The sequence below is a fragment of the Ctenopharyngodon idella genome, chromosome 3 (genome assembly GCF_019924925.1).
Source record: "Ctenopharyngodon idella isolate HZGC_01 chromosome 3, HZGC01, whole genome shotgun sequence".
Lineage (NCBI taxonomy): Eukaryota > Metazoa > Chordata > Actinopteri > Cypriniformes > Xenocyprididae > Ctenopharyngodon > Ctenopharyngodon idella.
In genome coordinates, this window is record NC_067222.1 from 25,673,072 (window position 1) to 25,691,299 (window position 18,228).

General features: G+C 36.7%; 1 protein-coding gene across 1 annotated transcript; it reads left to right on the forward strand.

Annotated features, from left to right (window-relative positions):
- The first annotated feature begins 468 nt into the window (after nt 1–468).
- On the forward strand, nt 469–17,756 carry rab5c (RAB5C, member RAS oncogene family). The gene is made up of 6 exons (XM_051887580.1): nt 469–621; nt 9,564–9,944; nt 13,723–13,874; nt 15,865–15,987; nt 16,066–16,159; nt 16,343–17,756. Exons 2-6 carry the CDS (start codon nt 9,776–9,778, stop codon nt 16,468–16,470), a joined length of 666 nt encoding a protein of 221 aa, XP_051743540.1. The 5' UTR covers nt 469–621; nt 9,564–9,775; the 3' UTR covers nt 16,471–17,756.
- The last annotated feature ends 472 nt before the right edge of the window (nt 17,757–18,228 follow it).

An 18,228-nucleotide genomic window follows, 5' to 3' on the forward strand; every position in this document is an offset into this window, starting at 1 on the left:
TTTTTTTTTAAGTTTACTTTAAAGTGTAGGCTAATATAGCCTATTTTGTTTTATTTCAGCTTTATTTCAGTTAAAAAGAATGATTTCAACAGTGTTCATTTTAGTTAATAAAGACTCTGGCTAACACAGCTAGAAGTCAAATTTTCAGTTTAGAAAAATAAATGCGTCGTGTCTGAATTATAATTCTGAAAAGAAAAAAAAATCCATTTTGGGAATGACACAAAAACTTGCTCTCAAAACATGTAAAAACTAATTGCTCTCTAAAATAGTTTTAAGGAAAAGTATACTTTAATATGTAACATTTCAACAAATAAAATGAGAAAAAGTATAGGCAAATATTTCAAATATATATATAAAATATATAAATATATATAAAATTTATTATATTCTTGTTGTGGATGAGAAATGTAACCGCGATTTTATTGGCCATCACCACGTATATCAAAAACAAGCCCCTCCTCCTCGGAAGAAGGTGGATTACGGAAGTTCGTCCCTTAAAGCGGAAGTGAAGGCCAAGGCCCGTCGACAGGAGACGCTTCAGGCGGCTGGAGGGGAATTTTCTCTCATTCTGACAGTCAGGGATTTGACAGAAAGAGAAAAGCGCCGCACTCATATCTCAAGGTAACCGCTGTCTGTTTTTAGTATTCATATGTTTGTTGGTAGGTTATTGTTAGCCGGTCGTTGTTTACTGATACAGATGAACTGTCAAGACTGTTAGCCGATGCTCATGACGCTCCTGAGCCGCTCCTCTGGATCTTTCCCTGAGCGACATAATAAAGGAATAATTCAGGCCTCTCTTTCTATCTGTCATGTTCTAAATATGAATCTTACGGCAAAGTTCAGTTTAATGGAGAAGGCTTATATGGGTGTGTACAAATACATATGTGTGTTTGATCAGATCCCCGATCAGCAGCTCTGAAGTTTGACCATCTACAGCAGGGCTTCCTTGTCTTCATGGCTTATCATTTGACCGTTGTGATGCAGGCGAACACACATCTCTGTGGTGTCGCTAAGCGCAGATTGTATTGCGATAAATAAGGTGATACTTCTGCAAACGTCTACATGTCTTATATATCTACGTGTCTTTTTTTTAATCTATTTCGAAAACTTTTTTGCAGCTCTGCCCGTTTTCTTTTTTATCAGTGTAGCAGATTCACCGGCGTTCAGTTGAATGCTTGTGGTCAGAGCTCGTGGGGGTGCAGATCAGAAGTGAAAGACATCGGACTTCATGAGGAAGTCAATAATGTGGCCTGAGGAGGCTTGATTGACAGGTCAGCTAGATGAGTCATCACTTAAGATCGCAAATGCATTGATATGAGCTTAGAGCTGTTTGATTGGAATGATAATATGCTTTTATGACAGCACCCCACCTCTTTAGATAGGTGATATTGTGATTTACTGAAATATAAGTTTATTTAAATTAATCATATTACCTATCCAGACTTATATTTTGTGTGTGTATGTGTGTGTATATATATATATATATTTCTGAACCATTATTGTCAATTATAAATGTTCACCTTTGATACTTTGATTACTTGTATAACACCTGTCCACTGTCCTTTTGCACATGGTGAACTTTTGTTCAGTGGAGGCACTTGATGCACACATGACTTGTGAAACCTGCCTTCTTTAGCGCTGTTTTACAGTCTCGTAATGTCAGTGTCTTTGAAATATCGAATCTAGGGTTGCGTCATATTTGTGGTTGGTTGGTTCTAATGTGTTAGGATCTACTTATTGCTTAAAATAACATGATGCAAATTAATATAAAAAGAGATGTCATTATGATGGAAATGTATCTCGCTTACTGTGTGCCGCTTTCTTGTTTTGGCTGTCACTGCAGGTGAGCAAACAGGAACAGAATATTACTTTCATCTCCTAGTTCTGCTCTGGAGAGCATAGTGGCTTTTCCCAGCATGCTTTGTAACTGCTTGAGGCATTTTAGGTCATCAAGTAGGCTGTTTTTGTGTTTCTTCCATTAAAGCAATCAAATTAAAATTTCTTTCCACATTGGATTTAAATGGCCATTACTATGTTGTTCCTTTAGCAGATGACTTTTATGAGTATGTGTTGTTATTGAGGGTTTTATGAGAAACCAGGGTGTGATCAATGTGTGATCAAGGTTATTTTTTACCATTGAGTGTTCGTTGTCTCTTTCCATTTATGATTATGACTATTTCAATTATATTGTTTTACACAGGGTTCACTGGAAGCTGGCATAGCGTTAAATCACTAAAAAACTAACTAAAACAGTGTTCACAAAATGAATAGGGAATTTTAAAATTGTGATTTACAGGAATAGTCATAGAGGTAATTTTGTAATGACTATCATTTTTATATTTGTTATCTTAGACTAATCTATTTCAGTGGAAATTGATGTTTTTGTGTACAATCTCTAAAAAAAAAACAATTGTTAAAAATGAATAATTCATTAATTTTTTTTGTTAACTGTTTTTGTTAGCTGAAATAGAATAAAATATTAGAATACTTAAAGTTAAAATGTGATTGAAAATTAAAAAATTTTAACCTTGACAACACCATTTTCAACTAAAAAATGGAAAACTTTTTATGCATTTTGGCCGTTCATTTACACAACAACAGCGTTTTGGGGGCCTGAAAATGCAAACTTTTGAAAACGGGAAGTTTGAAAATCATACAGTTATCTTCTCCGTGTAAACTACATAAGTGCATATTTGTGGAAAAAAACGGTGACAATGCATATGCATATTACATGTTCAGTCCAAGCGTGCCACACAAGTCCTGAAAAAGTGAAGCCAAAGCGTCTCGATCACCCCGAGGTGGTTGGATGCAGTATAGGTCAAAAACTCGCCCTCTATTTAATGTAATGAACGTGGGACAAAATAAACAGTCAAATTACACGTCAAATATTTTTCCTTCCAAAGATGGTTTCTGCCATTTTAGGCAGTTATCACGCTGATGTTAGTTAAAGTGTTCGTTCTTTAAATAAGTTTAAGTTAGTTATTTGATGCTGTAAAAACACAGGCGTCATGATTGACAGCTGAGATTGACAGCTTCTCTGAGCGAAGTAGTCACTGGAGCACCAACGGACTTTTCTGTGGATCTTCGGGAGGAGATTGGAGCTTTAACTTAAATTTCTACATTTCCAGAGCTGGTTTTCACACTGACATAATGTGTTGTTCTGCAGTATTAACCGATTTGGTGGGACTGTGGGTGGGACCTTAATATCACGGCTCAAATTCGCGCTCAATACTGTGCAAACTCGGGCTCTAAGTTCACTATGCGCAGACTCGAGACTCAAGATGTCAGCGCCATACTGACACACTGGCAGCTTCAGTTACTACAATGGAAGAGACTGAAGGTGCGTTGTCCATCTTTTTTTTACAGTCTGTGGTTCAGTCTCTAGGCGCATAGTGTTTCTTTATAAAGTAACATCGCCAACTACTGGCCTGGCAGCATAATACAGCATTTTTATTCGTTTACACGGATTCGTTGACGACGTTGTTGTCTGTACGTAAAAAAACAAAAAAAGGAAAAACTTTTCCGTTTTTAGTACATTGTTGTCGTGTAAACATACCCTTAGTCTTTAGGCCATGGTGAAAAACAGACACATACAGGAATGTTTATTACCACCAGGGCATGTGGAAACATGTTTATTAAAAGTACAAACCAACTAATATGTGTCAGAATAACCCAGATCTGCTGAACCGAAGATGAAATGTTTGAACTGATCTTGAAGCGATGAACAGGAACGATTGGAGCACAAAGCAGATTACATGCCGTAGATTACATGCCGGCACAAACAGACAGAGAGATGGAAAAAAAGCCATTGTCTGATAGAGAGCACACAGTTTTTATTGCAAGACGCATATAAAAGCATCTGTTAAGTTGTATTATTAATGAATGCAGCTGTTGAGCGTGTCATTTTGCCCTTCCAGGCGTTGGGGAGGGTGTGGGTGTGTTGTTATCTGTGTGTTTGCTCTGCAAAATTGCAACAACTTCTTAGACAGATAGACCGACAGACCGTCCTCTCGAACACACCCTCTCAGATATTTGTTTTATGATCGGGACGGCTTGCGCTCCCATGTTGGTGATGCATGCGATTTCCTTCCAGCTGGTCGGTTTCCTGAAAAGCATTTCCTATTTCCACACTGATGAGATCCCTCCCTCCCAGTGAACTGCGTTTATGGGGGAGGGACAGTATTATTGCACTCTTTCTTGTTGGATTTAAGGGTCATACCACAGAACTGTATATTCAGCATGCGATTTTGCATAAAAAGGAAATGAGCCACAATGATTGGAATGCTGGTGCCAGCGATTCAGGCCGACATGTATTCACAGGTATCAGCACGGTGGCCTTACCGATAGATGACAGGAAGTGAATCGGGTGTCTCTAGTTTTTTTTTTTTTTTTTTTTTTTTTTAACATTTATTTTAGTTTTTTCTTTTTCACAGAACAAAGACAACAATGAGGGGAAAAAAAAAACCCTATAACAAAACAAGCAACATTTGAGGGACAGATGCATACAAAGGGTGTCTCTAGTTTTGATAGTAGTAGATTAAATTGCTGTAAATTACAGCGGTTCTCTGTGAAGAGCTTCTGTGGAATTTCGTTGTTGTCTTTGCCTGGAATTTGGTCACTTGGTTTCAGAGTGGCATTACGGTAAAAAACATCCTTCCGTGGTGGGTGTCTGATGTCATTAATGACATGGTGAACTCCATTATGCACTGCTTCAAGTTTTCATTATGATGTCTGTCCATCTGCTAATAAGATGCTTCGGTCATTTGGTAAAAATCAGTAAAGCAGAACATGAAAATCACATCAGTATTTTTTGAACGTACTCTCTATTTCTCCACTCCCTCTCTGGTGCAGTTACTCCCATGTTTTGATGCTTCTTTGCCCTCGTTATTAATCTGTAGTGCGATTTTTACAGCTGAGTGATATATTTCAGGTTTTTATTTTATTCATTTTTAACGCATTTTTTTGGACATTAAGTTTCCTAAAGTCATTACACTAGCATTAAACAAGTATTATAATTTTTTTTTTGTTTTGTTTTTTGATAATATCTTTGATTTACCATAAAAATACAACACAATAGTTGGAATGTTGGCTCTGTCCAACAAATCGATTTAATGATTCATTTTTTATTCATTACATAGAGATGTTCATGGATGTCCCTGTGTGACTTTTCTTCATATATTAAAATTCTCTATATATTGGGTAAATATTTTTTCATTGTTATATTGGTGGGATATATATATATATATATATATATATATATATATATATATATATATATATATATATATATATATATATATATATATATATATATATATATATATATATAGGGATATGTTATATTATAGGGATAGTTCACCCAAAAATGAAAATTCTGTCATCATTTACTAAATCCTCAGGTTTTTCCAAACCTGCATGAATTTCTTTCTTCTGCTGAAAACAAAAGAAGATATTTTGAAGAATATGGCAACCAAACAGGGACCCCACTGACTTCCATATTATGGAGGAAAAAAAAAACTATAGAAGTCAAAGAGGCCCAGGCCCATGAGCTGTTTGGTTACCAACATTCTTTAAAATATCTTCTTTTGTGTTCAGCAGAAAAAACAAATTCATACAGGTTTGGAACAACTTGCGGGTGAGTAAACAATGACAGAAGTTTCATTTTTGGCTGAACTAGCAATTCCTTTTAAAGGGATGGTTGAAATGAAAATGAAAATGAAAATTATTCCATGATTTACTCACCCTCAAGCCATCCTAGGTGTATATGACTATCTTCTTTCAGACGAACACAATTGGAGATATATTTAAAAATATCCTTAGTCCTCCAAGGTTTATGATGGTTGTGAATGGGGGGCCACATTTTGAAGGCAAAATGCATCCATCCATAAAAAAAAAAAAAATGAATCCATACAACTCCAAGGGGTTAATAAAGGCCTTCTGAAGTGAATCGATGGGTTTGTGTAAGACAAGTATCCTTATTTAAAACTTTATAATGTAAAATAACGAGATTATTTTACATGGCGTACTATGTGTTATAGCATAGGACATAGCATAGTATGTCATGGCGTAGTGTAGAGAGTCATAGCATTGTATACTACTTCGCGGAAGTTAACGCTTTTTGGACGTACGTTGAATGCGCATGGCTGTCGCGCCGGAAGTTATTTTACATTATAAAGTTTTAAATAAGGATACTTGTCTTACACAAATGCATCGATTCACTTCAGAAGGCCTTTATTAACCCTCTGAAGTCGTATGGATTCATTTTTTATGAATGAATGTATTTTGTCTTCAAAATGTTGCCACCCATTCACAACCATTATAAACCTAAGAATATTTTTAAATATATCTCTGATTGTGTTCGTATGAAAGAAGATGGTCATACACCCCTTGAGGGTGAGTAAATCATGGGATAATTTTCATTTTTGGGTGAACTATCCCTTTAATACGGTTTACACAGTTCAGTTATTTGCGGGAGTAACCTGCTCTGTGTGAACGGAACTGTGTGAGTCTCGAAAGGTCCCATTCAAACAGCAACTTACAGTAGCGTCTGGAATACTGAACGTGCAACGAGAGTCAAGCCCATATTCTTATTCTCTTACCATCAACTAAAGCAACAAATCTTCATTAGATTTGATGGATGAACATGCGGCTCAATTGGACTCTTGTTGCGTCAACAAGTGATGAGACTTTTCAGTTTTATGGACGTCGCCATCTTTGATATTACTTTGGTCACTGTTGCTTTAGTTGATGGTAAGAGAATAAGAATATGAACTTGACTCTCGTTGCACGTTCAGTATTCCAGACACTACTGTTAGTTGCTGTTTGAGTGGGACCTTTCGAGACTCACACCTGTAAGTAAATGCTGTTGTTGAACCCAAAAACTGACAATGTGAATGTAGCCAGTATGTAAAACAACTAGATTTTTGCTGTATTTTATGACTGAATTTAACTTTAAACATTTTGAATCTAATTAGCTGCAATAAATGTTTGAAAAAGAAACAACAAATATTGAGCGAGATTAATCATATATTCAGATGGCCTGTTTCATCGTTTTTAGCTGTATAGTCAAGCCAACCCTTTTTGTCATTCTTGTTGTGTTTCTGTTTTACTACTTTCTGTGCAAAGCATGTTGAACAGTATGAGAAGATGTAGTTTGCAGAAATTTGTGTGTGAGAGTGATTCTAAACCTCCGTCACATGCTCTGGATTAGACTGAACCTCAAGACCTGATGTTGGCAGCGACATCTCGCTCTTCATAATCACTTTTTTTTTTTTTTTTGTGATAGCCCAGGCCTCAATTCCTGAATATTCTTATATTTAGTAAGGAGGTCCATCCATCTGTTTATTGACATCTATCTTCTCTTCTTCTCTCCCACTGCTCATTATTGTGTCTGCTGCAGCAGAAAGAATATCTGGCCCGGTCTTTAACAAGCTGAAATAATGACCTCAGACTGAGTTGCTGTGTCTCTCTCTCTTGTAATAATCACATTCATTTCCTCTCACCTTAATTTGCTCAGTTGTTTTTGTGATCTACTTTACCTCTGCTCTCTGTATATGGCTACAGAGAATCTACTGAACTTTATAATAAACTAGTGATCAACCGATACTGATTTTTTTTTTTTTTTTTTTTTTTTTTTAGAACCGATACCAATGATTTGTGTTTATGTGCCCGATAACCGATATGCAGAACTGATATTTATTTACTTTTATACTTCTGTTTTTGACACAATTACAACACAACTGAACTGAACAAACCCTCCTTTGTTTTAGGGTTTGTTCAAACAAAACAAATCTTATTTATACACCAATAAATAGAGGGGTCTGAAAGTGCAAAAAATAAAAAAGTGCACTGTTACTAAACTGTTTTTGTTGAAAATTAGTAGTCTTTCATGTTAATTTTAAACTTCATATTACAAAAATAATTTTATTTCTAAAAAGCATCAGCAGCAACACTGTTAACAATAAGCAAAATAAATGTAGAATGTCTAATGTTTTCAAATGGAGAAAATAAATTAAAGACAGGAGTCATATCAACTTTCCAGAAATGTAATACTTCATTTTAAACTTCAGTTTTAGTAGATTTATAAGCTGTTTAATAGGCTAAAGAGTGAAGAATAATTCGCTGGATAATGTTAAATAACTGAATAATATTCTCTGGAATATTGGAATATAACAAACAAAACATTGTATTTTATTGCATTTCTCAACTGGTATGTTATATCAGAATTATTAATAATGTTTTTGTTGTTCTATATTATGAAATATCTGCTGACAAAGTGCTGTTAATCTATGCATTTACACAGAACTATACTCAAACTGCGATCACTCGTGGAGATAATAAATAATTAATTTCCATAGAGTTGTGTTTACTTGGATGTTTATTAGCGAATTAATGGTTATATAGTAAATGTTTATATAATTACGGTGTTTTAAAACAAGTGAATCTTGTTAAAAGTTACATGCGGTGGCCGTGCTGGAGCATTTTCTGAGCATCAACCCGCTGAGTGAACAGCAAAATGCAGACGACTTCACGAGACTAATGATGAACATAGACAACAGAGAGAGAATTAAATTCAGCGCTTTTATTTCCAACATGTGCTCATTCATGGCTGTATTATTTAATTCATGCAATGTTACATCTTTATTGAGACAGGACTTGACGGATTATCTTATGTGACTCTGTGAGCTTGTCTCTATTTCTTAGAGACAAGCTGCATAAACTAGCTACATTTCAGGCATTTATGTAACACATCTAATTTGTGCATTAATGGCTATGATGATACGCTGTAATGGCGATCCTGCGCTCAATTCTCAAAACACCCACAAGATGGTGGCGTTTATTGGTAAATCCGATATTACAAAACCGATATCCGATTATGGTAAAATGCTTAAATATTGGGGAAAATATCGGTAAATCGATATATCGGTCAATAATAAACAAAACGTAACACTGAAACCCAGTTTGGACAAAAATAAATGTTTCTGAAGTTGTAAATACTTTCCCCCCCCAGCTGCCATTATATTTATCAATCTGAAAGTATAAAGAAAATGTTACGCCACAGTCCACAATTCGTTCAGCCCAAAGCTGAGCTGAATGTTGCTTTGTGTAGAGCTCCAAATAACAAATATACACATAACACAAAAAAAAACAGGTCCTGACCCTTTTTCAGCACCTTTTCAGTCGATACGGTGCAGGTTATTTTGGATCACTGATAAGTGTAGATTATTTGGGGAACTAGGTTAGTATATGCGTGACATGACACTCTGATATTTACCTAGCATTTTTTTGTATTGATGCTTTTAACTGTAATTGCGGCACAGTGTGGGTGGAATCTGTAAAGGGGATTGTTTTGTTGCAGTGAGTTTTATTGGAGCATTATGGGGTGGCTGGTTAATGGTTAGTGCACTGGAATGGTGTGATAGCTGTTAACGGCCTGTAATGAATCCGTCCTTTCCGTTCACTCAACTCGGGAACATCACAGTCCAATGTTTTATAATATGACCAATTATATCAGGTAATTTATGTTTTTTTGATCAACTTCCTTTCTCCTTTTTTTCCTCTAGGTTTATTCATCCAATTGGGGCCATCTCTCCATCTTTTTCTCACTTCCTCTCCTGATTCTCTCTCTCTCTCTCTCTCTCTCTCTCTCTCGCTCTCTCTTGACCCTGTCCTCCCCTGAGCTCCATTGATCCTGGTTCAGGACCCTGTCGTATCCAGTGAGGACCACTCTCAGATCCAGTCAGCCCTCTCCTCTCCTGTTGTCCAGCCTGTTGGCATGGCGGGGCGAGGTGGACCAGCGCGGACCAATGGTGCCGCCCCCGTCGGGAACAAAATCTGCCAGTTTAAACTGGTCTTGCTAGGAGAGTCTGCCGTCGGCAAGTCCAGCTTGGTGCTCCGTTTCGTCAAAGGCCAGTTCCACGAGTATCAGGAGAGCACTATTGGAGGTGAGCCAGACCGTGTTAATGTCCAAGCTTATTCTTTCTAAGGATGGAGGATTTTCCTCACATTTTTGAATATGAACTCTCATTACATGAATGCATACAGGCCTCAAACTCCTCACTAGTTACTATCTTCAGCTATGGCATGAAAGATAGAAGACATGGAAAAATATAAGGCATGCACAATATATCAGTACCTAATCGGTATTGACTGATATTGAATATGTAATTTTTGATGCTCATTTCTGCCTATTTTAGCATTTAGATCTAACATTCATTTAAGGTTGGTCTTTTAAAAAAAAAACAGTGTAGTCTTTGCAAATCTCGAAATAAATATCCATTATCAATGAATATTCAATATCCATGCTGTACATTATAATGTTGTGATGCCTAAATTCACTTGTAGCTTTAAAATGATTGATTTTGGTTTTTAGTGTGGAATTTTATCAGTTATCTATCTACTATATCATAAAAACAATTATCAGGCATAATTGTAATATCAGTGCATCCCTAATAATGTTTCCCTAATAATATAGTCTCTCATGCGACATTTATTTCTTAGAAAATTTGTGTTTTTTTTATATATATATATATATATATATATATATAATTATTTTTGACTTGACTTTCCCTGATGATCGCAAAAGAGGTCATTGGCATAGCTTTAAAGGCACAGTAACAAAGACTGCCTTGAACAATGGTTCTCAATTGCTTTGGCCGTGGGACCCACATTTTCCCATGGTCATTAAGCCGCAAGCTAAACACACAAGTACTACTTAACATACATATACATTGTAAGAATATCACTAACACTGATGAAAATACAATATAAGGTAAGGCTATTAAATAGCAGTAACTAGTTTTTGTTAATACAATAAAGTTAGTAAATTGATATGAGCCACCACAGTCATCAAAAATATAGAAAATCACACAAAGTGAAAATAAAGTGGTGTTTTGGGTTAAGGTTATGGAAACTAACATTGAGGTCACGATATATTTCAAGCGAAATTGAAGAACGGACTGATGCAACATCATTTCGAACAAAATCAGGCCAAAACAAAGTTCGTTTGGAGTTCGTTTTGGGAGTTCGAAACAGCTTGCCAAAGCAAACTTTCCAGAAAAGTTTTCTACGGCTGGTAAACACCTTTGTACTACCAGATGATGTACTAGGTAGGTGTGCGCTGAGGCTTTGCCTTCTTTGATGTGGATCTTTTCCGGTTCATTTCTCCTGTTCAGTCTGTCGAGGAGAATACATACTAACTATACTTATACGGTATACTGTTATACTAAAAGTATAACGCTGCTCACGTATTTCAAACTTCTTTTTACCCCTAAGCGAAGAAAGAAAAAGAACTTTGCAGTGAGTATATTGTGGTAAATACACAATGCTAACATGAACTGTTAGACATATGAACACTGATCCTAATTAAAAGAATGAACATCATGCAAATCTAACACACGACATGCCAGTTATGTAATTTATTGGTACCTAAGACGTTGCGTACTCTATATATGAAGAGTAAATGAAATTATGAGAAGTGACATACAGCGCACGTCTCTATTTGCGTGCGAGCGTAGTATAATGTCTGACAAGACAGGAAATTTGTTTTTCTGAGGTGAGAGGCTTTTTATTTCATAACAAATAATAATGACACTGACATATAGCCTGACAACATCTCATCTGACCATAGATATTGAATCAGGACAATGCAGTTATTTTACTTAAACTGCGACTGACAGAAGTGAACAGCGTTCATGCACGCATCTCAGAATAAAGATCTTGCATCAGAAAAACATTTAGAACTACGTTTTTTTTTGTTGTTGTTATTATTTGACGGCACACTCCACGACTCACTCAACGGTCTTGCGGTCCACTTTTGGTTTGCGACCCACCAGTTGAGAAACACTGGCCTAGATAATTTTAAAGAGAAACTTCTCTAAAATATTTGGTGCAAAAAACCTTGATTAACATAATTAATGGACTTTAAGGGGAATATGCTGTGAAACTGTTGAATATGTCTTGTTTAAGAGATTATTTACGGGATAATATTTTATAACAACAGTGAGATTGTGTTGAACACTGCATATATGAGGTTGTGTGGCTGGTGTTGATGTGTGGTGAAAGGGCTGGGCTTGCTCTGAAGCAGACAATCTGGTTCTTACTTGCTAATCACATGACTACGACATGAGTTATACTGGAGTATTAAACAGACAACCAGTTATGCATGTGCACATATCTGATCTCTTAACCAAACGTGTGTATGCTGTATACCTCTTGAATTGGTATTTATTTAAAAGATAGATTTATGTTATCCACTGATTCACATGGACAGAGAACATAGTTCAGTGACCAGAAGGAAAGGGAAACAGTCAACAATAGGATTTCCTGAGTGTATGTGCTATTGTGTCCCTCCATTTTTAAGTTGTCAGTGTTTTAGGGGAACTTTAAGCAAGTTAGATTATAGACATTAGTGGATTTGTTCCATCAGGGCTCAGTCTCACATTTAGCAAAAGATTCTAGAATAAAGTCAGACACGAGGAAAGAAAAGTGCTGGGAGTGACATTTGGTACGGGCAGGATACCGCATGCTTACACAATAAGGAAATTCTCAGCACTTTTTTTTGTCCTTCTAAATATTTTCCTTCAATGCCATCATCCTGTCGTCAGTGAGCAGGTCAAAGATCGCAGCACGCAGTGCTTTGGAGAAATTAATGTGAGCTACAAACATGTGACCATGGCACCTGACTCAGCACAAAGTTTGAGGTTGAAGGGATTAGAAATATCGATGGTCTTTCTTATTCTGCGCTTCCGCACACTTCCTGTGTCTGCGTCATTTCAGCGTGTATTCTAAAATCGGAATTTTCTGGACAGTCGTGATGTGAAGTGTTCTGGGTGGTTGCCAAGGTGTTACTGTGTGGTTTGTTCTAGTGGTTGTTAGCATGTTGATAGATGTTTGCTAGGGTATCATCTCATATAATCTATATATTTCCCCCCCAGGAAAATTCAAAAGAACAGCATTTATTTGAAATATACTTTTGTAAATGTCCTTACTGTCATGTTTGATCAATTTAATGTATCCTTGCTGAATAAAAGTATTAATTTCCTTAAAAAAAAAAAAAACTTGCTGACTCAAAACTTGTGAGCAATTGAGTAATAGTGATGTTTGCCTTAGCACTATTACTAATTAAAGTGAGTGTGAAATGCAAATGTAATGAGATACATTATATTAAAGGGGACTTTCTGTTCCCTTTGTGATTTAATGTCCAACCCTTCTGCTGATGAAAGCTTTGTACAAAAAGCAACTTTGTAATGATTTGAGCTTTTCAACAACAAGGTTTTATTTTTTATTTTTTTTTAGGATGTATTTTTGCCTTTTATTGCGGTAGGATTGTGTAGAGTAGACAGGAAGCGAGAGGGGGGTGGGATTAGAAAAGTTTTGCGAACCAGGACTCTAACTCGAGTCGCCCAAAGCACAATTGCACTACATTTCAGAGCCCTTCCCATACGGCTATTGGCTCCAACAACACCAAAAATTTTGTCCTAGGCAGCTGTGATGAGTGGCAGAACATTTTGTTGAATCCTGCTCCACATAACTGTACATAAAATGTCAAATACCTTCTAAATGGCCTGATCATGATGACGCATGTTTCTCATTCTTCCTCTCTGCACGTCCAGCCTTAAATAGCTAAGCAGTAAGGAAGTGCTGAAAGTATCATTTTGATCGTACAAACTGATACACATTGCCGTCATGTCATAAACATTTCTGTTTTTCTTTCCCTTCTAGCTGCTTTCCTCACACAGACAGTCTGTCTGGATGATACAACAGTAAAGTTTGAGATTTGGGACACGGCCGGACAGGAGCGATATCACAGCCTGGCCCCTATGTATTACAGAGGAGCCCAGGCGGCCATCGTCGTCTATGATATTACTAACACAGTGAGTGCCCCTGATTATGAAATCAAAACCTTTTAAGTCAGATTTGGATCTTGTACAGCCAATCATTTACCAGCTGAGAGTTGCGTGGCACCTCAGCTGCAATGTGACTTTGTCAGTCGTGCAAAGGCTGACATCACAGCGTTGTGCTCAGCAGAAGGGTAAGGTCTGAATAATAAGGTTTTACCTGACTGACTGCCGGGGTTAATTATTATTCTGTAGGATAGAGTCAGACCTTTGCTCAAAGTCAAGCAACAGTCACAGTGGCGATGCAATTCCTGTTGGCAACCTTAAGCTAATGTATGTAGTATATGTATGGCTTTTTGTTAATGATACTTAAAATACAGTGTTTTATTAATTTGTAATTTGTAAAATACTATATTTTTAAGTCTTTTCAAAAACATGCATATGTATGTGTTTTTAGTAAATAAATAGGGATATCAGTTCATTATAAATATATGGCAAAGCTGAATTTTCAGCATCATTTCTCCAGTCTTCAGTGTCACATGATCCTTCATTAATCATTCTAATATGAGAATTTAATGCTCAAGATACAATTCTTCATATTATTAATGTTGAAATCTAAACTATTAAAGTTATCCTGCTTAATATTATTGTTCTTCATACTTTTTTCAGGATTCTTTGATGAATAGAAAGTTCAAAAGAACAGCATTTATTTGAAATAGGAAATGTATTCAAATAAATACGTTTACTGTCAGTTTTAGTCAATTTAATGCATCCTTGCTGAATAAAAGTATTAATTTCTTTAAAAAAATTAAACCCCAAACCTTTGTGTTCTGTATATATAATGGTAACACTTTATTTTAGTGTCATTGTTACACGTTATATGTAGTTACTGTAGTAATAACTATAAATTATGCATAATTACATGCAATGAACACTAAACCAAACCCTCATCCTAACCTAAACCTATAATAAGTACGTGCAGTTAATTATTATTACTCAGTACTGAAATGTATAATTACACTGTAACACTGACACCTTAAAATAAAGCGTAAGCTATATAATTTGACATGCACTATTAAATTGACATTACATTGTTGCAAGCAGGTAAAGCATTGAATATACATTCCCAACATGCTTTGCATTTAGACAGTAAGTTACGGGTTTGTGTCTTGGGCTTGGCTAAATGCATTAAAATGATTAATTGTACTAAATTGACACATTAAATTGACATCCCTACAAGTCACCCATGATTCTGTAGGTGCTCAAAACCATTCAACAAGTTCAAGAACATAGCAGTTCACTTTAGACTAGGGCTGCACGGTTTATCATGATTAAACTGCATGCGATTTGGCAAAGGCTGCGATTATTTGATGCACAGCTTGTCAGAGCTGTACGGCTCTGTGATCAGTAGTTAATGCTACTCCATCTGAAAGCCAGAGGGCGCTCTTGCACAGAAACTCTAAATATGTCATGCAGTAGAAGTAGATAACACGTCATATAGCTGTAGCTGAATAAACAGATTGAAACGCTTTGATTAAACATGACTAATAAACACACAACTGCCTTATTCTGTGTAAGACGCCACATCATCTCACAGAAGGATGCTCAACTGTCATTATGAAGTGAGTTTGGAGTACAAACATGTTATTAAATGTTGTCTTTTGTTGGACAAGATGTTAATAAATGCTTCTCATGTCTGGAAAGATGTTTAACGCATGTTGCTTTTTCAAATGTACATTATAAGCGACTCAAACTCGCAGTGCTTTCAGATGGATTAGCATTTGGAGACATGCTTCACTGACAAGCTGAGCGTAAAAAATAATAGCAGCCTTTGCGATTTCATAATCGCACTAAGAATCGCGTTTAAGCGATAATCACGTTTAAGTTCAATGTTATTTTTCGTATCGTTCGATAAATCGCACAGCCCTACTTTAGACGCTTCTGTTGATCTATGATTGGTCCTTAACTTTTTGTTTGTTTGTTTAACAGTTACTCCTCAACTGTTTTTTCTATCTCTCTCTCTTAGGACACATTCACTAGAGCAAAGAATTGGGTGAAGGAGTTGCAGCGTCAGGCAAGTCCAAATATTGTTATTGCTCTGGCTGGCAACAAGGCAGACCTGGCCAACAAGAGAGCTGTTGATTTTCAGGTACGTTTATATGAACGCAAAACAACCTCTATAAATCTGCCTCCAAATGTTTTTAACACATCTGCATGCTTTGTTTAGGAGGCGCAGGCATACGCAGACGACAACAGCCTACTCTTCATGGAAACGTCTGCAAAGACCGCCATGAACGTGAACGAGATCTTCATGGCTATTGGTACGACTCTCTTCAAGCACAGAGCAAAACACAGCAACATGACACCAGCTTCCCCTGCCACAAAGACGCTCAACTAGACACCACACCTAATCATTCAAATACCGCTGTTGATTTAATTCAGATCAAAGCAACCTAGTATGTTTATGAAGAAATGTCTTATATTTTTCTTCTCAATTTCTATAGCCAAGAAGCTTCCGAAGAACGAACCGCAGGGTGGGGCAGGGAGTGGCGGACGGGCCAGAGGAGGAGTCGACTTACAGGAGACAGCACCTCAGGGCAGAAGCGGCCAGTGCTGTGGAGGCGGCAACTAACCATTGGACCAATCAGCTGGCAGATGCACCCAAGGACTGATACAGACACACAAACACAGTATGAATCCATAGTGTGAGATCCATTCACTTATGACCCAGCTCTAAACTTTGGCCAGTTAGAGCTTCAGAACTGGAAACAGGCCATCGATACCCTTGTAAATCAACACGTTAATGTTTCGACCATTTATCCCTCCCAAGAACAGTACATGCAAACATTCACATACACACACATGTCTCTGCCATCTACGAGTTATTTGATTTGTCTTATATAGTTTTGACAAAACAAAAAGGAGACAAATGTGACCAGATTTAACCAGTCGCACTTAAAACAAAAGAAATTCCAGACTGCTGCTGGTGGAAAAACAAGTTGTCTCTCCCTTATATTTCCTTATGCTCTCATTTGCTCATTTGTATGAAAAATCTAGTGGCGACGCCACTATTTAAACGCGCTCTCCCTTTTGGTGGATGCATACTGCCAGTATTGAGTTACATCTCGTCTTTCTCCTGCTCTCCTTGATCACATCCCTCCTTTGTCGGAGAGAGGAAAGAGTGGAGAATGAGAAAACAGGCTATTTTCCATCTACGTCAGGCTGTTCTGTAGATCCTGTATTATTTCTATTGTATTAGTCTCTCAGACGTCCACTACTCCAGCACAAATGAATTCAGTATATGATTTGATAGGCTAGACTTCTTTTCTAATCATTTACATATATCTACTTGTATATCTAAATGCATTAACAGGTGGTATAACTCCAATGTGTTGTTTTTTTTCCTTTGCATTAATGAAATGTTTTTGAAATCATTCAGACTTGGAGAAAATACCGTACATATGAATTACACAAGGCAAAATCAGCCTCCTCTGACCAAAATCACAAATATTTACGAGGGGAAAAAAGATAATGTTGCTGTTCCTGTACTCTTACTTTTTTTCATTTATTTTCCTGTGAATATGACCCCAATCATTAGCCATTTCAATTCAGCACCTTTGTAAGAATTTACTTGTTTTTGTACTTAAGGTCTCTTAGAGTGCACTGGGTATTTCTTTGTCCTCTGACAACATGTGATTTTTCTGTCAATATTGTTCCCTCCTGTTTTATGTCGAAGGACGTCTATTTCGACCGGCATTTTCAGCATCACTTGTGACCTAGCACAACATGTGAACAGTGACCCAGATGTCTCAAAGCCGGGTTTGAGGAATGAGGGACGCAATGGAAAAAAGCAAATAAATGGAAAAACACAAACCTAGTAGAACTTGTAATTTTACCAATAAAGGAGGGGAAGGTATACATTCTGTCTGTTGTGTTGTTATTTCTAAATGTAGGTGGTGATTTGGAGGCATTTTCTTATTCCTCCCCTAAATAGGGTTGGGAACAGAACCTTAATTATTCACCAATACTAAATAAATTTAAAAGGCGCTCTGTTTAATTAACAGTTCTCGAATATGCAATCTTTTGCTGCTGTGGAAGGGAGGTCATCATGGGTAAAGTACTCGCAGTTGTTTTGAACTTGACACCAAACGCAGTAGTTTTGAGTTACTGATGCTATTGTAGAAAGTCACTATTCACAATCAATCATGATTAAGTTAATCCATGAATGAAAGTGTCTAATAACAGGGTGGTTACTGAGATTAGGCAAATAGTATCTTGCTGGTCATGTGATCATAACATGGCAGCACCCGTGAGAGGACCCTCTCTCTATGTGCAATAAAACTTCTTTTATAAGGTTACAGATATGACTGGAGTCTTATTCTTATCTGAG

Excerpts from the sequence above, each read along its gene's own strand:
- rab5c (XM_051887580.1), top strand. The coding sequence starts at position 9,776 with ATGGCGGGGCGAGGTGGACCAGCGCGGACCAATGGTGCCGCCCCCGTC. Across the intron at positions 9,945-13,722 it reads TCAGGAGAGCACTATTGGAG|CTGCTTTCCTCACACAGACA; the intron begins GTGAGCCAGACC and ends TTTCCCTTCTAG. Across the intron at positions 15,988-16,065 it reads AGAGAGCTGTTGATTTTCAG|GAGGCGCAGGCATACGCAGA; the intron begins GTACGTTTATAT and ends TGCTTTGTTTAG.